At 48.4% G+C, this 20,409-nt stretch overlaps 1 protein-coding gene across 2 annotated transcripts in view; it reads left to right on the top strand.

Annotated features, from left to right (window-relative positions):
• The first annotated feature begins 424 nt into the window (after positions 1–424).
• KPNA7 (karyopherin subunit alpha 7) overlaps positions 425–20,409 on the top strand; it is a 49,860-nt gene continuing 29,875 nt past the window's right edge. The window contains exons 1-3 of one of the 2 annotated variants that reach the window (XM_003934232.4): positions 425–1,052; positions 15,518–15,606; positions 19,777–19,911. In XM_003934232.4, coding sequence (XP_003934281.1) covers positions 15,541–15,606; positions 19,777–19,911 — 201 coding nt within the window. In that variant the 5' untranslated portion in view covers positions 425–1,052; positions 15,518–15,540. Of the gene's footprint in view, positions 1,053–15,236; positions 15,607–19,776; positions 19,912–20,409 lie in introns of those variants that run through there. The other variant, XM_074390286.1, reaches the window with a different exon arrangement.

The following is a 20,409-nucleotide window of genomic DNA, read 5'->3' as shown; positions in this document are numbered from 1 at the left end:
AAAAAATACAAAAATTAGCTGGGCGTGGTGGTGTGCATCTGTAATCCCAGCTACTCGGGAGGCGGAGGCAGGAGAATCGCTTAAATCCAGAAGGCAGAGGTTGCAGTGAGCTGAGATTGTGCCACTGCACTCCAGCCCCGGCAACAGAGCGAGACTCTGTCTCAAAAAAAATAATGTTCTGGAGCCAGGTAGTGGTGGTGGTTGCACAGTGATGTGAATGTGTTCAACATCACCAAGCTGTGCACTTAAATAGTTAAAATGGTAAATTTCATGTTATGTGCATTTTACCACAATAATACAAGCGAAGGAGGGAAAGGAAAAAATGAGAGCAAGGAAAGAGGGAGAGAGAAGCATAGGGAGGAGGGAGGGAAGGAAAGAAGAAAAGAAATAGAAAAAAAGAAAGGAAGGAGGGCCGGGCGTGGTGGCCCACACCTGTAATCCCAGCACTTTGGGAAGCTGAGGCAGGTGGATCACCTGAGGTCAGGAGTTCAAAACCAGCCTGGCCAACATGGTGAAACCACGGCTTTACTAAAAAAATAGAAAAATTAGCTGAGTGTGGTGGCGGGCGCCTGTCATTTCAGGTACTCAGAGGGCTGAGACATGAGAATCACTTGAACCTGAGAGTTTACAGGGAGCCAAGATCACACCACTGCACTCCAGCCTGGGCAGCAAGAGGGAGACTTCGTCTAAAAAAAAAAAAAAAAAAAAAGGAAAAGAAAAAAGGAAAATGAAGGAGGGAGAGAGGAAGTACAGAGAAGAAATGAGGAAAGGAGGGAGGAAATGAAGGAAAGAGAAAAGAACAAAGGGAGGAAGGAGAGAGAGAAAGAAGGAGGGAGAGAGAGAGAGAGAAGGAGAGAGAGAGAGAGAGAGGCACAGCCCGACACCAGGCATTAAAGCATCCTCACGAGGAAGATGAGGTCGCACCGATAAGACCTTCCCTCATCATGTGACCTAGATGTTCCCAGCCTCTTGCTCTGTGAAATGGGATTGACGATTCCTACTACATCAGAAGAAGCAAAGCTGGTTCAACAAAGGCAAATACACCCATCCAGGTAATATAATCTCAAGAATTTAACGGAAGACTTTGTTAGAGAGGAGCAGAAGTACCGCCAGACCTGTGGGCAAGAGGCCCTCAAGGGTCAGCAGAGGCTGGGAGGGCCGAGGAGATGGGCTGCATGGAAGGTGGGGCTGGTGGAGTGTGGGAAGGCAAGATGAGGATGGAGATGCGGGGGGTCGGGGGGACAGCACAGAGGCTCCCTGCCAGGGTGGACACGGCCTTACACAGAGTGGGCTGAGGAGTTGGGGAGGGCACAGGACTTCCACTGACATCCAGGTTTCCACCCACAGTGCTGCTTCTACTGCCTTCCTGAGACCCTTGGGACCTCCTGAGGGGCACCACTGTGGTTGGCTGATTAGATTTAGCCAAAGAATGATTATTGGATTCCAAAGCTTGATGTGGTTGGGCATGGTGGCTCATTCCTGGGAGGCCAAGGCAGGAGGATAGCTTGAGGCCAGGAGTTCGAGACCAACCTGGGCAACATAGTGAGGCCCTGTCTGTGCAAAAAAAGAAAAAAAAGTTTTCTAAATTATCCAGGAGTGGCGGTGTGTGCCTGTAATCCCAGCTACTCAGCAGGCAGAGGCAGGAGAATCGCTTGAGCCCACAAGTTTGAGACCAGCCTGGGTAACAGGAGACCCAAATTAACCAGGCATGGTGGCGTACACCTGTGGTCCCAGCGACTTGGGAGGCTGAGGTGGGAGGATGGCTTGAGTCTGGGCAATAGAGCAAGATCCCATTTCTAAAACACAATTTTTTTTTTTTGAGACGGAGTTTTGCTCTTGTTGCCCAGGCTGGAGTGTAATGTCACAATCTTGGCTCATTGCAGCCTCTGCCTCCTGGGTTCAAACAATTCTCCTGCCTCAGCCTCCCCTTTGGTGGGATTACATGTGCCCGCCACCACATCCGGCTAATTTTTTGTATTTTTAATAGAGATGGAGTTTCGCCATGTTGGCCAGGCTGGTCTTGAACTCCTGGCCTCAGGTGACCTGCCCGCCTTGGCCTCCAAAAGTGCTGGGATTACAGGTGTGAGCCACCGTGCCTGACCTAAAACAATTTTTTTTTTTAAATTGGCCATATGCGGTGGCTCACCTCTGTCACCCAGGCTGGAATGCAGTGGCACAATCATAGCTCACAGCATCCTTGACTCCTATGTTTAAGTGATGCTCCTGCCTCAGCCTTCCAAACAGCTAGGACTACAGTTGTGCACCACCCCTTGCAGGTACTTGTGTGTGTGTGTGTGTGTGTGTGTGTGTGTGTGTGTGTGTGTGTGATGTAGTCTTGCTCTGTCGCCCAGGCTGGAATGCAGTGACATGATTTTGGCTCACTGCAACCTCTGCCTCCCAGGTTCAAGTGATCCTCCTGTCTCAGCCTCCTGAGTAGCTGAGACTACAGGCATGCACCACCACACCTGGCTAATTTTTGTATTTTTAGTAGAGATGGGGTTTTGCCATGTTGGCCAGGCTGGTTTCAAACTCCCGACCTCAAGTGATCCTCCCACCTTGAACTCCCAAAGTGCTGGGTTTACAGGTGTCAGCCACCTCATCCAGCCCTCTCAGCTAATTTTTAAAATTTTTTGTAGAGACTCAAGGGTCTCATTATGTTGCCCAGTGTGGTCTCAAACTCCTGGGCTCAAGCAGCTCTCCTGCCTTGGCCTCCCAAAGTGTTGGGGTTACAGGTATGAGCCACCATGCCAGATTACAATTGCCATCTTGTTTCCACTGCTGGGAGGGCAGGAACCAGGTCATTCGTTCACTGTCGCTTTGTCAGGGCATGGCACACAAATATTAGAGTAGGCACTCTAAATATTTGCTGAATCAATACCTGAAATGTTATTCTTATTTCCATTTCAATATAAAGCAGATCTATTCTCACCTCCACCAAATCTCATTGCCTGCCTTGGGAGTAAACGCTAATGAACTGTTCCGCAGCAGCTTTTAAGCCTGCTCTGTGAGTTTAGGAAGGGGCCACTCAACCTAGCTAGATCCTGGGAACCTTAAACATCCAGAATGCCAATGCTTCCCTAGAGGGAGTTCCCCCCAACCCTCATCCCCCTTCACCTTTTAAAAAAAATGATATCTTTATTTATTTATTTTGAGATGGAGTCTCACTCTGTTGTCCAGGCTGGAGTGCAATGGTGCAATCTCTGCTCACTGCAACTTCTGCCTCCTGGGTTCAGGTGATTCTCCTGCCTCAGCCTCCCAAGTAGCGGGGATTACAGGGGCCTGCCACCACGCCCAGCTAATTTTTTTATTTTTAGTATAGACAGGGGTTTCGCTGTGTTGGCCAGACTGGTCTCGAACTCCTGACCTCAAGTAATTCGCCTGCCTGGGCCTCCCAAAGTGTGGGGATTACAGGTGTGAGTCACCACGCCCGGCCCCACTTCACCTTTTGATGGTTTCCCCAAGGGCCTCAAAACACTACAGCTGCAGAGGCTGAAGGTTCTCGACATGAGACTCACCTTCGAGGCCTGGGCCTCACCCCTCAACCTCCCTGACCAACTCAATCAGCCTTTTGCCCAGGGCATGCTCAAAACTCCCCAAGTGATTGCAATCTGCGTTCACACCTAAGAACCATCAATGTGGAGGTAGAATTAGCCCTTTAAGGTGGGGCCAAGGGCTGTGAAACACCTGCCATTGGCTGAGGGCATTTAAGGCTGACTGAGGGGCGGGAGGCTGCGGCTCCTGGGCAGGTGAGTGGCTGGTGGCTTGTCCTTGTGTGAGAACGTGTATGTGCATGCCACAGCTTTGGATATGGCTGAGTCGTTCTGTCTGGGTGCTGACTGATCAGATATCTTGCTGTTGTTCGGGGAGTGAGCCAGGCAGCTGCTTGGGGTCCCTGGGGGGGCTGCCGGGCCCTTGCCCTCTGCCATGGAGGCGCCTCTCGGGACCATTTCTAAAGCCCATCTGCCTGCCCGTGGGGGCAGCTCAGAGAAGGCCTAGGCTGCTCTCTGTTGAGATCAGCCTCGGTTTAGAGAACTGTGCTAGGTCGCCCTTAGCTTGTTTTCAAGGGCGGATAAGGAGAATGTGGTAGGGGCAGGGGGTCTGTTTACTCTGCCATGTCCAGATGTGGGCCTGCAGGGCATCTGGAGTGAGTCTACCCACATAGCGGGCTGTGGATGTCGTGTCCTGGGCCTTGCTGTGTGTCCCTCCTTCCTCAAACATTCCCCAGGACGTTGTCACCTGTGGGAATTGTTCCCGATTCAGCCCCCTCCCAGGAAGCTTGCTTTTATATCCTTGACAGGTAGAGGGCCTGGTCTTTTGCCTCCTTCTTGTGGCCAGGAGTTTGAGACCAGCCTGGGGAACACAAACCCTGTGCGTACCAAAAAAAAAAGAAAGAAAGAAAGAAAAATCAGGCAGGTATGGTAGTGTGCACCTGTAGTCCTTGGGAGGCTGAACTGAGAGGATATCTTGAGGCCAGGAGTTTGAGACCAGAGTAGGAAACATAGTGAGGCCCAGTCCCTACCAAAAAATATGAAAATTAGCCAGGTGTGATGGTGCATGCCTATGGTCCCAGCTACTTGGGAGGCTGAGGCAGGAGGATCGCCCGAGCCTAGGAGTTTGAGGCTGTAGTGAGTTGAGATCGCTCCAGCCTGGGCACTCTGCAGCCTCTCTGGTCCTTCTGTTTCTTAGCATTGAAACTATCCCCAGGTGCATCTCATGTTGGTAAAGCCCCTCAGAGAGCTAAAGAGTATCAAGGTGGGGCTGGGTGAGGTGGCTTAGGCCTGTAATCCCAGCACTTTGGGAGATAGAGGTGGGTGGATTGCTTGAGGCCAGGAGTTCCAGACCAGCCTGGTCAACATGATGAAACCCTGTCTCTAGCAAAAATAAAAAATTAGCCAGGCATGGTGGCATGTGTAATCCCAGCTATTCAGGAGGCTGAGGGAGGGGAGATAAAGCCTGAACCCAGGAGGCGGAGGCGGAGGCGGAGGCTGCAGTGAGCTGAGATCGTGCCACTGCACTCCAGCCTGGGTGACAGTGAGAATCTGTCTCAAAAAAAAAAGTGGAAAAAGCAAGGTGGAGCCCCTGTTCCTGGGCCTTTCACCCTCCCCGGCTGTCCTCTTGGTCCCTGGACACTTTTCCTTCCCTCTCCGCACCCCCACCCCAGCTGGCCTCAGCTTGTGGACCAATGCACCTTGGGGCATCAGGGCAGAGGTTGCTGGGATCCCCAAAACCCTGCTTCCTGGCAGATAAGCCTGCTCGCTCTAATCCAACATGTGGTTTTAGCTTTAAACAAACCCTGCTTTGAGGAAGTGGCTGGTAGTGATGCAGATTTGAATATACTGACATCAAATGATGTCCAAGGCACAGATGAAGGCAACACATGTCGCAAAATGGCATGTTCAAGATCCCCTCCTGGAATGACCAAGTGGGTGCCTCTGCAGCTGGGCCGGGCACACACACAGGGTGGTGTGAGTTGTTAAAGGTTAACTTGGTGAAGGAGTGGGGTTACTGGATGCTAACACTCAATGTATTTCTGCAGTATTTATATCCTTTAAGCCCTCACTATGTGTTACTTAGAAATCGGAAAAATGCTATTTTGTAGAAGCCAACTCTTGGATGATAACAGGTCTTAATTTAAAACGGTTCTCAGTTCATGAAAGTTGCTCACAGGAAAAGCTCGTCTAGATCTAGAAAAGTATAGGAAGCACAAAAATGGCCTGAAATGCCCCAACCAGAAGCAGTGACTCAATACCATTAATAAGACTTGGAAGTCTGTAATGGTCCCTTACCCAGAAGGATTGAAAGGGTGAGAGACGGCCGGGCATGGTGGTTCATGCCTGTAATCCCAGCACTTATAGAGGGTGAGGTGGGCAGATCACATTAGGTCAGGAGTTCAAGACCAGTCTGGCCAACATGGTGAAACCCTGTCTTCACTAAAAATATAAAGATTAAGCCGGGTATGGTGGCTCACACCTGTAATCCCAGCACTTTTGGGAGGCTGAGGCTGGTGGCTCTCTCGAGGTCAGGAGTTCGAGACCAGCCTGGCCAACATGGTGAAACCCTGTGTCTACTAAAAAAGTGTGGTGGACATGGTGGTGGGTGCCTGTAATCTCAGCTACTCAGGAAGCTGAGGCAGGAGAATCACTTAAATCCAGGAGGCGGAGATTTCAGTGAGCTGAAATCGCACCATTACGCTGACCCACCAGCCTGGGCAACAGAGTGAGACTCTGTCTTAAAAAAAAAAAAAAAAAAAAAAAAAAAGAGCCAGGTGTGGTGGTGTGCACCTGTAACGCCAGCTACTTGGGAGGCTGAGGCACGAGAATCACTTGAACCTGGAAGGTGGAGGTTGCAGTGAGCCGAGATTGTGCCGCTGTACTCCAGCCTGGGTGACAGAGCCAGACTCCATCTCAAAAAAAAAAAAAAAAAAAAAAGGTGGGGAGGGAGGTAAGCTTGGGAAGAGCCTGGGGGACCTGGAGCACGGTAGGGTTCCTTGGTGAGGCCTCTGCCACCTGTCACACAGGGAAGGGGTCTTGTAGTGTGTGTGTGAGCAGCTGAGCTGGACTGAGACTCAGATAAAGAAAACCCCTAGCGGATGACATTTGCCTAAATCACCAGTTAGGCTTTCTTAGGATCTCAAACTTAATCGATGAATGAAGGTACTATGGCCAGGTGCGGTGGCTCACGTCTGTAATCCCAGCACTTTGGGAGGCTGAGGTAGGAGGATTGCTTGAGACCAGCTGGGGCAATGTGGCAAGACCCCTGTCTCTAAAATGCAAAAAATTTAGCTGGGCATGGTGGTGTGTGCCTGTAGTCCCAGCTCTTCAGGAGGCGGAGGTGTGGGAGATCACCTGAGCCCCTGGAAGTTGAGGCTGCAGTGAGCCATGACTGCGCCAGTGCACTCCAGCCTGGATGATGTGAGTAAGACCTATCTCAAAACATAAAAAAAAGGGATGGGGTACTGACTTGGATTGTGTATAACTCAATGCTTTCATTTTTAATTTTTTTTTTTTAATTAGAGAAGGGGTCTCGTTCTGTTGCCGAGGCTGGAGTGCAGTGGTGCAATTGTAACCTGCTGCTGCAGCCTCAACCTACTGGACTCAAGTGATCCTCCTGCCTCAGCCTCCTGAAGAGCTGGGACTGCAGGTATACACCACCATACCTGGCTATTTCTTTTCTTTTCTTTTCTTTTGTGTGGAAATGGGGATCGCTGTGTTGCCCAGGTGGGTCTTGAACTCCTGGTCTCAAATGATCCTCCCACCTCAGCCTCCCAAACTGCTGGGATTACAGGCATGAGCCACTGTGCCTGGCTGTCAACATTCCTAAGTAAAGAACGACAGGGCAGCCAGCTTGCCTGGTCACTGCCAACAGTCGCATGAGGGGAAAGGAGCGGATCGGGTTGTGACTTGAGAAGCCTGGGAAAGCAACAGAGATCTGCTTTGCAGCTGTTTGCAGACTGTCCCTACACAGTGATTTGCTCAATCTGTAACCTTCAACCCTCTCCCTAAAGATACCTCAAGGAGTAGGGAGGACGCTGTCTGATCTGCAGTTGAGCTTTCTCTGCTTCAAACCATCTCCTATGATAGGTGGTTTGGAGGAAGGTGGCAAACACTTTTTATTTTTTATTTTATTGTTATTTTTGAGACAGTCTTGCTCTATCACCCAGGCAGGAGTGCAGTGGTGTGATCTCAGCTCACTGCAACCTCCGTCTCCCAGGTTCAAGCGATTCTCCTGCTTCTGCCTCCCAAGTAGCTGGGATTACAGGCATGCACCACCAAGCCTAATTTTTGTGTTTTTCATAGAAACAGGGTTTCGCCACGTTGACAAGGCTGGTCTCTAACTCCTGACCTCAGTGATCTGCCTCAGCCTCCGAAAATGTTAGAATTACGGGTGTGAGCCACCGTGCCTGGCTACACTTCCAAGGTTTCTTATAGCCATGTCTTCCAGGATGTGGCAGAAGGAGGAGCGGTTTCCTTGGCAATGGTCCTAGGGCTGAGTGCTATCTTGGGTCTTCCCAGAGGCAGGAGGATTGCAGCCCCTTGTATCACACTGGCCTCTTCACCACGCCCAGGCTCATTAACTGAGATGTTCGTGCCATTGGCAAAGATAGCAGGTGTGTCAGAAGGGGCCTCTATTGTTTCTGTCGCATGAACCAGGCTTGCCTCCTCTCACATCTCACTCGTGTGTTAAGTGCCACCCATAGTGGTGATTTTCCTCCTTTCCTTTCTCTTTTTTCCGTCCTTCTCTCACTCGGGCTGGATTGCAGTGGCGCGTTCTCTGCTCACTACAGCCTCCACCTCCTGGGTTCAAGTGATTCTCTCCTCAGCCTCCCAAGTAGCTGGGACTACAGGTTCATACCAAACCTGACTATTTTTATTTTTTATTTTTTTGAGACAGAGTCTCGCTCTGTCTCCCAGGCTGGAGTGCAGTGGTGCGATCTTGGCTCACTGCAACCTCTGCCTCCCAGGTTCAAGTGGTTCTCCTGCTTTAGCCTCCCAAGTAGCTGGGACTACAGGCATGCGCCACGACACCTGGCTAATTAAAAAAAATTTTTTGTATTTTTAGTAGAGATGGGGTTTAGCCACACTGGCCATGATGGTCTCAAACTCCTGAACTCAGATGATCCGCCCACCTCAGCCTCCCAAAGTGCTGGGATTATAGGCGTGAGCCAGCACACCAGCCATGGTGATGATTTCATGCTTTCCTAATGAGATCTTTTTACAGATCACTGGCTGCAAAGCTTGGACGCAGGAGTCAACTCTGATATCCTGGTTCTAATACTTCACAGCTATGAGAACTTCAGGAAAATGTCTGATATGGCTCCTTCACCTGCAAAATGGGAATTTTTTCTTTTCTTTTCTTTTCTTTTTCTTTTTTTTTTTTAACCATAGTATTAGATGTCACTTCATTTAATCCTAAATGTCTAAAATTCTGGGCACATAATAAATGTTATGGGCCAAGTGCAGTGGCTCATGCTTGTAATCCTAGTGCTTTGAGAGGTGGAGGCAGGAGGATCACTTGAGGTCAGGAGTTCCAGACCAGCACTGGCAACATAGCAAGACCCTGTCTCTAAAAAATGAATGGTGGTGCACATCTTTAGGCCCAGCTACTTGGGAGGCTGAGGTGAGAGGATTGCTTGAGCCTAGTAATTTGAGGCTGCAGTGAGCTATGATTACATCACTGCACCCCAACCTGGGTGACAGAGACCCCATTTCTACAAAAAAAAATTAGAAAAATGAGTGAAGTGTGGTGGCTTGTTCCTGTGGTCCCAGCTACTCAGGAGGCTGAAGTGGGAGGATCATTTGAGCCCAGAAGGTGAAGGCTTCAGTGAGTTACGATTGCACCACTGTACTCTAGCCTGGGCAACAGTGAGACCCTGTCTCTTAATAAAAAAGTTTTGTTCATTGCTCCCTAAATAGACCCATAATTCTTGTCTACTCCAGTCTTATAAATGGCCTATGTCTTAACTCTTGGAGGCCTAGAGCTAGAATATCATTTAAACCCAAATTTTGGTTTAACTGATGATCCTCTTGACACTGGTTATTCTGACCACTAGGAATCTAGTATTCCACATGATCTTTAAAGGATATTGTAATCAATAGCAATGCTTTTTTTTTTTTTTTTTTTTTTTTTGAGATGGAGTCTCCCTCTGTCACCCCAAGCTGGAATACAGTGGCATGATCTTGGCTTACTGAAAACTCTGCCTCCTGGGTTCAAGCGATTGACCTGCCTCAGCCTCCCGAGTAGCTGAGACTACAGGCACACGCCATCATGCCTGGCTAAATTTTTTGTATTTTTTTTAAATTTTTTTAATTTTAATTTTTATTTTTAGTAGAGATGAGGTTTCACCATGTTGGCCAGGCTGGTCTCAAACTCTTGACCTCAGGTGACTTACCCGCCTTGGCCTCCCAAAGTGCTGGGATTACAGGTGTGAGCCACCATGCCCAGTTTTGTCTTTTTTCTTTCGTTTTGAGACAGGGTCTCACTCTGTCACCCAGGCTGGAGTACAGTGTCACAATCATGGCTCACTGCAGCCTCTACCTCTGGGGCTCAAGTGATTTTCCCACGGAGCATCTGGGACTACAGATGCCCACCACCATGCCAGATTAATTTTTTTTTTTTTAATGTGGCAGTGGAGTCTCTCCATGTTGCTGAGGCTGGTCTGAAGCTCCTGGGCTCAAGTGATCCTTCCTCCTTGGCCTCCCAAAGCGTTGAGATTACAGGCATGAGATACTGTGGCTGGCCAATGTGTTAAAAAGCAACTCTTCTCTTCCTTATGGGGTGGAATTTGAGATTGCTTAAAAGTATGCTGGACATGGTGGCTCATGCCTGTAATCCCAGCACTTTGGGTGGCTGAGGCGGGTGGATCACCTGAGGTCAGGAGTTTGAGACCAGGCTGGTCAATATGATAAAACTTGGTCTCTACTTAAAAAAAAAAAAAAGAAAAAAAACTGGCTGGGCATGGTGGCAGGCACACGTAATTCCAGCCACATGGGAGGCTAAAGGCAGGAGAATTGCTTGAACTGGGAGGTGGAGGTTGCAGTTCAACCTCTTTTATATAATATAGCCTGGACCGTCTTGCAGTGAGCCGAGACTGCACCACTGTACTCCAGCCTAGGCAACGAGAATGAAACTCTATCTCCAAAAAAAAAAAACAAAAAACACACACACAGATGAAAGTGTCAGACACTGGTGTTTCCTAGCCTAAGCTCCGGTGCTGAGGCTGTCTTACAATGCAGTTCTCTTCCCTTCCCAGATGTACTGAGTTCAAATATGTTGCTAGGAGTAAAGCTACCTTGAGCTTGAAGTTGTATTGAAGGAATCTAAAGCCTGAGATTGTCTTAAGCCAACTTCTGTGAGGGCTCCTTGGACAGCAACCAAAGGACTCTGGATTCGCTGAGGTCCCTTGGTCCACAGTGGCTGGGGAAGAGGTCAGCGTGACTCACCATGATTGAGAGCTTTGTGAATGTTTAAACCAGTTGTCACTCTCCACCTTTCTGGCTTTGAGATCGGAGAAAGAGAGAGATTGGTCAATTCCAGGAATGAATTGGCATTTCCCATGATCAGATTTGCAGGTATAGGCTATTCTTGCCCAGGCTTTGGAGGAAGCTAATGCTTTAAGGCAGGCAGAGCAATGAGGATCTGAAACCCAGAGAGATGGTGTGGGCTTTTGGTTTCCTCTGCTCTGAGGCTCAGCTGATGTGCTCTCCTGCAGTTCCTGTCTTGCTGTGGGTGGCTGGAGCTTCGGTTTAGGGACTTGTCCCTGGGGCGGTGGCTGCTGTTACCGGCAGTGCCTCTGACAGTAACTTTGTTGTTCTGTCTCCGATCCCCTTCTTCCTCCTGGTTTTTTGATAATTCTGCATTCTCTTAGGTCCTAATGTGAGCATCCCTAATACTCAATCCTTGTTCTGATCTCACATAGAGCTTGTCTGTCTTCTTACAACAACAGTCTTGGCTCTAAATTCTTTCTTTCTTTCTTTCTTTCTTTTTTTCTGAGACAGTCTTACTCTGTTGCCCAGGCTGGAGTGCAATGGCTCACTGCAACCTCAGCCTCACAGGTTCAAGCGATTCTCCTGCCTCAGCCTCCCAAGTAGCTTGAATTATAGGCATCTGCCACCATACCTGGCTAATTTTTATATTTTTAGTAGAGACAGGGCTTCACCATGTTGGCCAGGTTGGTCTCGAACTCCTGACCTCAGGTGATCCACCTGCTTTGGCCTCCCAAAGTGCTGGGATTAGCCACTGCACCTGGCTGGCTCTAAATTCTCTGATGTAAATCTCCAAGTTGTCTACACTGTCCCATTCAAATTGATATGTCTGAATTAGTCTTTTCTACCAAAATTATTCTTGGCTGCTAGTCACTGAAGACTAGAGTCAATTGACTTCTTTATCCAGTTTTCTCTTTTATATAATATAGCCTGGACCGTCTTGTATGCTCAGAAACAGATGAATATTCATTGCATACCTACAAGAAATATTGCCAGCTGCCTTGTGAACATTCAAACTTGGGGCCAGGTGCAGTGGTTCATACCTGGGAGGTTGAGTGGGAGATTGCTTGAGCCCAGGAGTTTGAAACCAGTCTGGGCAACATAGTGAGATCCTATCTCTACAAAAAATGCAAATTAGCCAGCCATGCTAGCTTGAGCCTGTAGTCCTAGCTACTCGAAAGGCTGAGACAGGAGGATCACTTGAGCTCAAGAGGTTGAGGCTACAGTGAGCCATGATCACACTATTTATTTTACTCTAGCCTGGGCAATAGAGCTAGACCCTTTCTCAAAAACAAAACAAAAACACAAAAGCAAACTCTTTCTAATTAAGAAAAGAGGCCGGGCGTGGTGGCTCAAGCCTGTAATCCCAGCACTTTGGGAGGCTGAGGCGAGTGGATCACGAGGTCGAGAGATCGAGACCATCCTGGTCAACATGGTGAAACCCCGTCTCTACTAAAAATACAAAAAACTAGCTGGGCGTGGTGGTGCGTGCCTGTAATCCCAGCTACTCAGCAGGCTGAGGCAGGAGAATTGCCTGAACCCAGGAGGCGGAGGTTGCGGTGAGCCGAGATTACGCCATTGCACTCCAGCCTGGGTAACAAGAGCGAAACTCCGTCTCAAAAAAAAAAAAAAAGAAAAGAAAAGAAAAGCTCAGACTTGGTTTGATTTGAAAACCACCTCTAATTGAAGGTCAACTCCCGTCCCTTATTCCGCACCACCCTCCCTTGACAAATATTTGAGTACCTACTTTGTCATGTATTGTGAAAGAGGTTAGAAATCCCTGCCTAAGACATACATGGTCTTCTTGTGGGGGGAGGGAAGATGGACAAACAAGAAAATAGGCAGTGGTTAAAGCTGAAAAGAAAATAAAAGACTGGGAAAATAAGACTGGGAAGATGTTTAAGCAGAGGCTGAATGAAGAGGAGCCAAGTGGGCCGAGATCGTGGGCGGAGCAGCTCCTTCAAAGACCCAAGTATGATGAGCCTGTAGGCTTGATAATGAAATCAAGGGGTCTAGAACACAATGATCAAGAAAGAGTTGTTCAAAGTGAAGGGGGCGGGGGCCAGCGTAGAAAGGTGAATTTTCTCTGAAACTCAATGCGTAGCCAGGAGAGAGTTTTTTTGAAGCAGGAGAGTTAGATCAGCTTTTTTTTTTTTTTCTTTTTTCTTTTTTTTGAGACAGAGTCTCTGTTGCCCAGGCTGAAGTGAAGTGGCGCAATCTCAGCTCACTGCAAGCTCCACCTCCCGGGTTCAAGCAATTCTCTTGCCTCAGCCTCCCAAGTATCTGAGACTACAGGCCCACGCCACCACACCTGGCTAATTTTTGTATTTGAATAGAGATTGGGTTTCACTGTGTTGCCCAGGCTGGTCTTAAACTCCTGAGCTCAGGCAATCTGCCCACCTCGGCCTCCCAAAGTGCTAGGATTACAGATATAGGCGTGAGCCACTGTACCCGGCCTTATTATTTATAAAATTTGTTTTGGAGACAGGGTCTTGCTCTGCTGTCCAGGCTGCAGTGCAGTGGTGCAATCATGGCTCACCATAGCCTCCAACTCCTGGGCTCAAGCAATGTGTCCACCTTGGCCTCCCAGTGCTGCGATTTCAGGCGTGAGCTACTGTACCTGGCCAGAGAGAACATTTTCTTTTCTTTTTGACAGGGTCTTGCTCTGTCACCCAGGCAGGAGTACAGTGGTGCAATCATGGCTCACTGCAGCCCTGACTTGATGGGCTCAAGCGTTCCTCCCACCTCAGCCTCCCAAGTAGCCGGGACTATAGGTACGTGCCCCATGCCAAGCTAGTTTTTATATTTTTTGTAGAGACAGCGTCTTGCTTTGTTTCCAACACTGGTCTCAAACACCTGTCATTAAGCAATTCTCCACCTTAACCTCTCAAGTTATGGGGATTACAGGCATGAGTCACTGTGCCTAGCTAATCAGATTTTTTTTTTTTTTTTTTTTTTTTTTGAGACGGAGTCTCACTCTGTTGCCCAGGCTGGAGTACAGTGGTGTGATCTTGGCTCACTGCAACCTCTGCCTCCTGGGTTCAAGTGATTCTCCTTCCTCAGGCTCTTGGGTAGGTGGGACTGTAGGTGCCTGCCATCACACCCAGCTACTTTTTGTGTTTTTAGTAGAGATGGGGTTTCACCATGTTGTTCAGGCTGGTCTTGAACTCCTGACTTCAGGTGATCCACAATCACGTGGGGTCTGTGCAAAGCACAGATTGGAATAAGGCAATGGGAGAAGCAGGGAGACCAGCTAGAAGGTAACGGTCATAGTGTGGGTGAGGTGATGGTGGTCTGGATTGGGGTGGAGGCAGTCTACTAAAGGATTCTCAGTGACTTGTGCCTGAGACTGTCCTGACCCCTGTGCTGGTGCGTTGAGTGTAGGATTTTCCTGTTGCAGCCTTTGGGTGAGGGAGCTCCTCACCATCCTGTATATATGCCTGATTCATAACTCCTCAGACACACCCTGTGAAAGGCGGCGGCTTCTTTTTTTTTTTTTTTTTTTTGAGATGGTGTCTCACTCTGTCACTCAGGCTGGAGTACAGTGGTGCAATCTCAGCTCACTGCAATCTCCGCCCCCTGGCTTCAAGTGATTCTCCTGCCTCAGCCTCCCAAGTAGCTGGAGTCATAGGCATCCACCACCATGCCTGGCTAATTGTTGTATCTTTAGTAGAGACGGAGTTTCTCCATGTTGGTCAGGCTGGTCTCAAACTCCTGACCTCAAGTGATTAATCTGCCTCAGCCTCCCAAAGTGCTGGAATTATAGCATGAGCCACTGCAGCTGGCATGAAAGGCTTCTGTATATGACAACCAGCCTACCTGTCTCGTTGAGGACCTAGTTGAAGCCAAAGCACCTTTAAAAGGTTTCCTTCACTGTTAATGCCCAGGGCTGGTCATCCTGGTGCTTTCACGGTGCTCACAGCCTACTGAGCTGGCATGGCAATGCTTATAGGAGCTGTCTTCAAGTGTGGCGTGACGGCTCATGCCTATAATCCCAGCATTTTGGGAGGCTGAGGTGGGAGGATCACTTGAGCTCAGGAGTTCAAGAACAGTCTGAGCAACGTGGTGAAACGCCAGCTTACTGTGTATGTGTGTATACACACACACACAAGCCAGGTGTGGTGGCTCATGCCTGTACTCCCAGCTACTCAAGAGGCTAAAATGGGTGGATCACTTGAGTCCAGGAGGTCAAGGTTGCAGTGAGCCATGATTGTGCCATTGCACTCCAGCCCAGGTAACAGAGTAAGGCCTTGATGCCCACAAGCACGCCTTGCCGACATAGGACTTGGAACTGAGAAGTCCAGACTGTTGTTCTTGCTTCCAGGCTGAGCCCAAGGGCTGGGGATGGGGAGTCTGTGCTGTGTATGTGGATTCTAACTTGCACTCGGCTTCTCTGGTCTCAAACAATAAAGTGCTGACTTACTGGGTCTGTCCTCTGCTCCACTGGGAGCCCTTGAAGGGTTAGAACCTGATAAGACCGATGTAATAACCTACACAATGGGCACTGAAAATCTTTGTTCTTGTTCAACCTGCAGGTAACTTACTACTACCCACCAATATGCTGAGCTTAGATGCTCCAGAAGAGAGGCTCAGAAAATTTAAGTATCGAGGCAAAGATGCATCTGTGAGTATAAGGCACCCACATGCTTCTATCAAGGACTAGTGCAATCTGCATAAAAAATAGGATGGAAAGGCCAGGAGTGGTTGCTCACACTTGCAATCCCAGCACTTTGGGAAGCCAAGGCAGGTGGATCACTTGAGGTCAGGAGTTCAAGACCAGCCTGACCAAACATGGTGAAAGACGATCTCAACTAAAAATACAAAATGAGCCAGGTGTGGTGACATGTGCCTGTCATCCTAACTTCTTGGGAGGGTGAGGCAGGAGAATAGCTTGAACCTGGGAAGTGAAGGTTGCAGTGAGCCGAGATCGTGCCACTGCACTTCAGCCTGGACAACAAGAGCAAAACCCCATCTCAAAAAAAAAAAAAAAAAAAAAAAGGCGGTGGCGGGGGTGGGCACGGCAGCTTATGGCTGTATTCTCAGCACTTTGGGAGGCTGAGGTGGGTGAATCATGAGGTCAGGAGATCGAGACCATCCTAGCCAACATGGTAAAACCCCGTCTCTACTAAAAATATAAAAATTAGCTGGGCATGGTGGTGCCCATGTGTAATCCCAGCTACTTGAGAGGCTGAGGCAGGAAAATTGCTTGAACTCAGGAGATGGAGGTTGCAGTGAGCTGAGATCTCACCACTGCACTCAGGCCTGGCGACGGAGCAAGACTATCTCAAAAAAAAAAAAAAAAAAAAAAAAAAAAAAGAGGCAGGGGTGGTGGTGGTCAGTGGTAGAGAGATAGGTTGACAAGGCAAATATAGCAAAAGATTTTTTAGATAGATGCCTGAGTGTTTCCTTGAATTATCCTTTCAACTTTTCTGTATGTTTGCTATTTTCATCATAAAATACTAAAGGTGGGAAAGACAAAAACACGTGGATTCGGGAGCCAGACAACTGTGGAATCAAAGTTTCTGGGATCTTGCAATTATTTTATTTCAGAATCCAAGTTTCTTCATCCATAAAACAGGGCTGCTTGGCTAGGCGGGGTGGCTCATGCCTGTGTTCACAGCCCTTTGGGAGGCTGAGGTGGGAGGATCGCTTGAGGACAGGGGTTGGAGACCAGCCTGGGCAACATAGCAAGACCTCCAACTCTACAAAAACCAGCTAGATATGGTGGCGTGTGCCTGTAGTCTGTTACTCGGGAAGCTGAGGTGGGAGGATTGCTTGAGCCCAGGAGTTCAAGGCTGCAGTGAATGCGATTACACCACTGCACTCCAGCCTGGGTGACAGCCAGAGCCTGTCTCTAAAACAAAACCAAACAAAAAACCCAGGCTGGGCTGGGCACAGTGGCTCATGCCTGTAATCCTAGCACTTTGGGAGGCTGAGGTGGGCAGATCACCTGAGGTCAGGAGTTCGAGACCAGCCTGGCCAACGTGGTGAAACCCTGTCTCTATTAAAAATATAAAAAATTAGCTGGGCGTGATGGTGGGGGCCTGTAATCCCAGTCACTTGGGAGGCTGAGGCAGGAGAATCGCTTGAATCTGGGAGGCAGAAGTTGCAGTGAGCCGAGACTGCGCCACTGCCCTCCAGCCTGGGCAATGGTGCGAGATTCCATCTCAAAAAAAAAAAAGCCCGAAAACACAGGCTGCTATTTATCTCCCAGGGGCTGGATATATTTATCTCCAAGGGCCAGTATACAGGTGTTTAACTACAACTGCTCGTGTCAATGATGAGCTGTTCTTGCTGCCAGGCTGAGCCCGAGGGCTGGGGCTGGGGAGTCTGTGCTGTTTATATGATTCTAACTCTGACTCAGCTTCTTCGGTTGCATAGTTTTCTGTTGCTAGCTCTGTATCTCCATATCTTTTTTTTTTTTTTTTTAGATGAAGACTCACTTTGTACCCCAGGCTGGAGTGCAGTGTTGTAATCTTGGCTCAGTCCAACTTCTGTCTCCCAAGTTCAAGCAATTCTCATGCCTCAGCCTTCCAAGTAGCTGGGATTACAGGCATGCACCACTACGCCCAGCTAATTTTTGTATTTTTAGTGAAGGCAGGGTTTTGCCATGTTGTCCAGGCTGGTCTCAAACTCCTGGCCTCAAGTGATCTGCCCTCCTCGGCCTCCCAAAGTGCTGGGATTACAGGCATGAGCCACCATGCCTGGCCCCGTCTCTGCATCTTGACTGGCATCATAGAAGGTTAGCTCCGCTTTGGGAATCTGAAAGACTGATTAGGGATGAGGGAAGCACAGGGTGACAGCAGCCTGGTCAGGCCACCGTCAGGAACCAAATCCCTCTTACAGTAACCTGTTCCAACAATGAAGCTGTCTGGCTTCTAGGACCACTGCAGATTAAAGGAAACCAGTGAGAACAAAGGAATTGAGTCCTCCACATGGACAGCAACAGGGAGGGCCCGCCAAAGAGAAGAGAGAAACATACAGAACTTCACAGGGAAGGCCTGCCTGGTGATGGGACAAGAGTATGACAGACTCAGTGATTCTCACAGGTGTTCCTGCCTTGCCACATAATGCCACCGTGACCCTTTAAAGTTTTTTCCTTTTATTATTATTGCTATTATCTGATCACGGTCTCACTCCATCATCCAGGCTGGAGTGCCGTGGCATGATCATAGTTCGCTGCAGCCTTTGCCTCCCAGGCTCAAGTGATCCTCCCACCTTAGCCTCTCAAGCAGCATCATGCCCAGCTAATTTTTTTTAGAGACAGGTTCTCACCATGTTGGCCAGACTGATCTTGAACTCCTGAGCTCAAGCAGTCCTCCTGCCTCGGCCTCACAAAGTGCTGAGATTGCAGGTCTGAGCCACCATGCTTGGCTGATGACCCTTTTTCAAACAAGAATTAAATAGCTTAAGGAACCAGAAGTATCTCGTATATTATGACTTCTTCATAATTACTCCTTTAAATACTTCGGCTTAAACTCAGCTATCTAGAAAGGTTAGGTCATTTTCCTCAGGATTCTCAACACTATAAAATTTGAGTCATTAACTGACAAAAGGAGAAAGAGTGTGACTGTGAGTGTGTGTGTGTGTGAGTTTGTGTGAGTGAGTGTGTGTGTGTGTGTGAATATGAGAGAGAGTGTGTGTATGAGAGTGTGTGTGTGTGTATGTGTGTGTGTGTGTGTGTGTGTGTGTGTGTTTTAGAGGCAGGGTCTCAGTCTATTGCTCAGGCTGGAGTGCAGTGGTACAATCACAACTCAAAGCAGGCTAGACCTCTCTGGCTTAAGGGATCCTCCCACCTTAGCCTCCCAAGTAGCTGGGACTACATGTGCATGCCACCACGCCCAGCTAATTTTTTTTTTTTTTTTTTGGTAGAGATAGGGTTTTGCTATGTTGTCCAGGCTGGTCTGGAATACCTGGCCTTATGTGATCCTCCTGCCTTGACCTCCCAAAGTGCTGGGATTACAGGCATGAGTTGCCATGCCCAGCCTTGTTTTAATTTTAATCACCCTCAGTACATCGTCTTGGGGATGGAGGCCTTAATGGCTTATAGACAGGTCACGCGCAGTTGCTAAGCCTGTAATCCCAGCACTTTTGGAGGCTGAGGTGGGTGGATCACTTGAGCCCAGGAATTTGAGACCAGCCTGGCCAACATGGTGAAACCCTGTCTCTGCTAAAAATACAAAAATTAGCAGGTGTGGTGATGCATGCCTGTGATCCCAGCTATTTGAGAGGCTGAGACACGAGAATGGTTTGAACCCCAGAGGCAGAGGTTGCAGTGAGCCGAGATCACATCACTGCACCCTAGCCTGGGTGACAGAGTGAAACTCCATCTCCAAAAAGTAATGGAAATGATCAGGGCGTCTAGGACATGGACAGTTCCCTAATCATCCATGGCACCACCTATCAAACCACCACTGAAAAGGCCTGGGCACATTCAGGAAGCAACTATACTCTTCAGGAACTGGTCAGCATTGGTGAAGATGCTTTCAGACTTATGGAGGGCAATGGGATGCCTTGCCAAGGTGTTTTTACAGCTGAGAATCCTGACCTGTCAAAGTTGTACATAGTCTTGCTTTATTTTGGAAGGAAGATCGAATTATTTTCTAGACATGGTAGAAGAGAAAGCAGAAGAGGATGTAAACAGCTGAGATGATTTATTAACTGTGATCTGAACTCTTTCAGCCTGTTGGATTTGTAAAACTGAGATTGGATACTTTGAAATATGTCTGACAGACTAAATATGGTGACATCCCCACTCCTGGTTCTAACTGCTCCAATTTCTTTTCCTCACTAGCTGAGGCGACAGCAGAGAATGGCAGTCAGCCTGAAGCTCCGAAAGGCCAAGAAAGATGAACAGACCTTAAAGAGAAGGAATATTACCAGCTTCTGCCCTGACACACCTTCTGAAAAAACAGCCAAAGGGGTGGCGGTCAGTACATAGTGTTTAGAGCAGTCTTGTGCAAAATATGTTCTTAGTAAGTGTCTCTGGCTGGAAAATGTTTAATAGATTCAGAACTTGCAAACTCCCATTTGGGGCTTTTAAAGAAAAGAGTGAAGAGATTATGGTTTGAGCTAAACTGCCTTTGTCAAAAGGAAAATGGCCATTACTCCTGTGTTTGTGAGCTGTGGAATCTAGGTCCTAGTGGGGAAAGAAAAAGGTGCTATTTCTTTTTTTATGTCACTTGTTTACCTTTTCTTTTGAGACAGAGTTTCGTTCTTGTTTCCCAGGCTGAAGTGCAATGACATGATCTTGGCTCACTGCAACCTCTGCCTCCCGGGTTCAAGTGACTCCCTCAGCCTCCCGAGTAGCTGAGTTTATAGGCATGCACCACCACACCCAGCTAATTTGTATTTTTAGTAGACACAGGGTTTCCCCATGTTGGTCAGACTGGACTCTAACTCCCAACCTCAGGTGATCTGCCCGCCT

This window comes from Saimiri boliviensis, chromosome 20, assembly GCF_048565385.1.
Source record: "Saimiri boliviensis isolate mSaiBol1 chromosome 20, mSaiBol1.pri, whole genome shotgun sequence".
Classification (NCBI taxonomy): domain Eukaryota; kingdom Metazoa; phylum Chordata; class Mammalia; order Primates; family Cebidae; genus Saimiri; species Saimiri boliviensis.
This window is presented reverse-complemented; position numbering and strand designations above follow the sequence as displayed.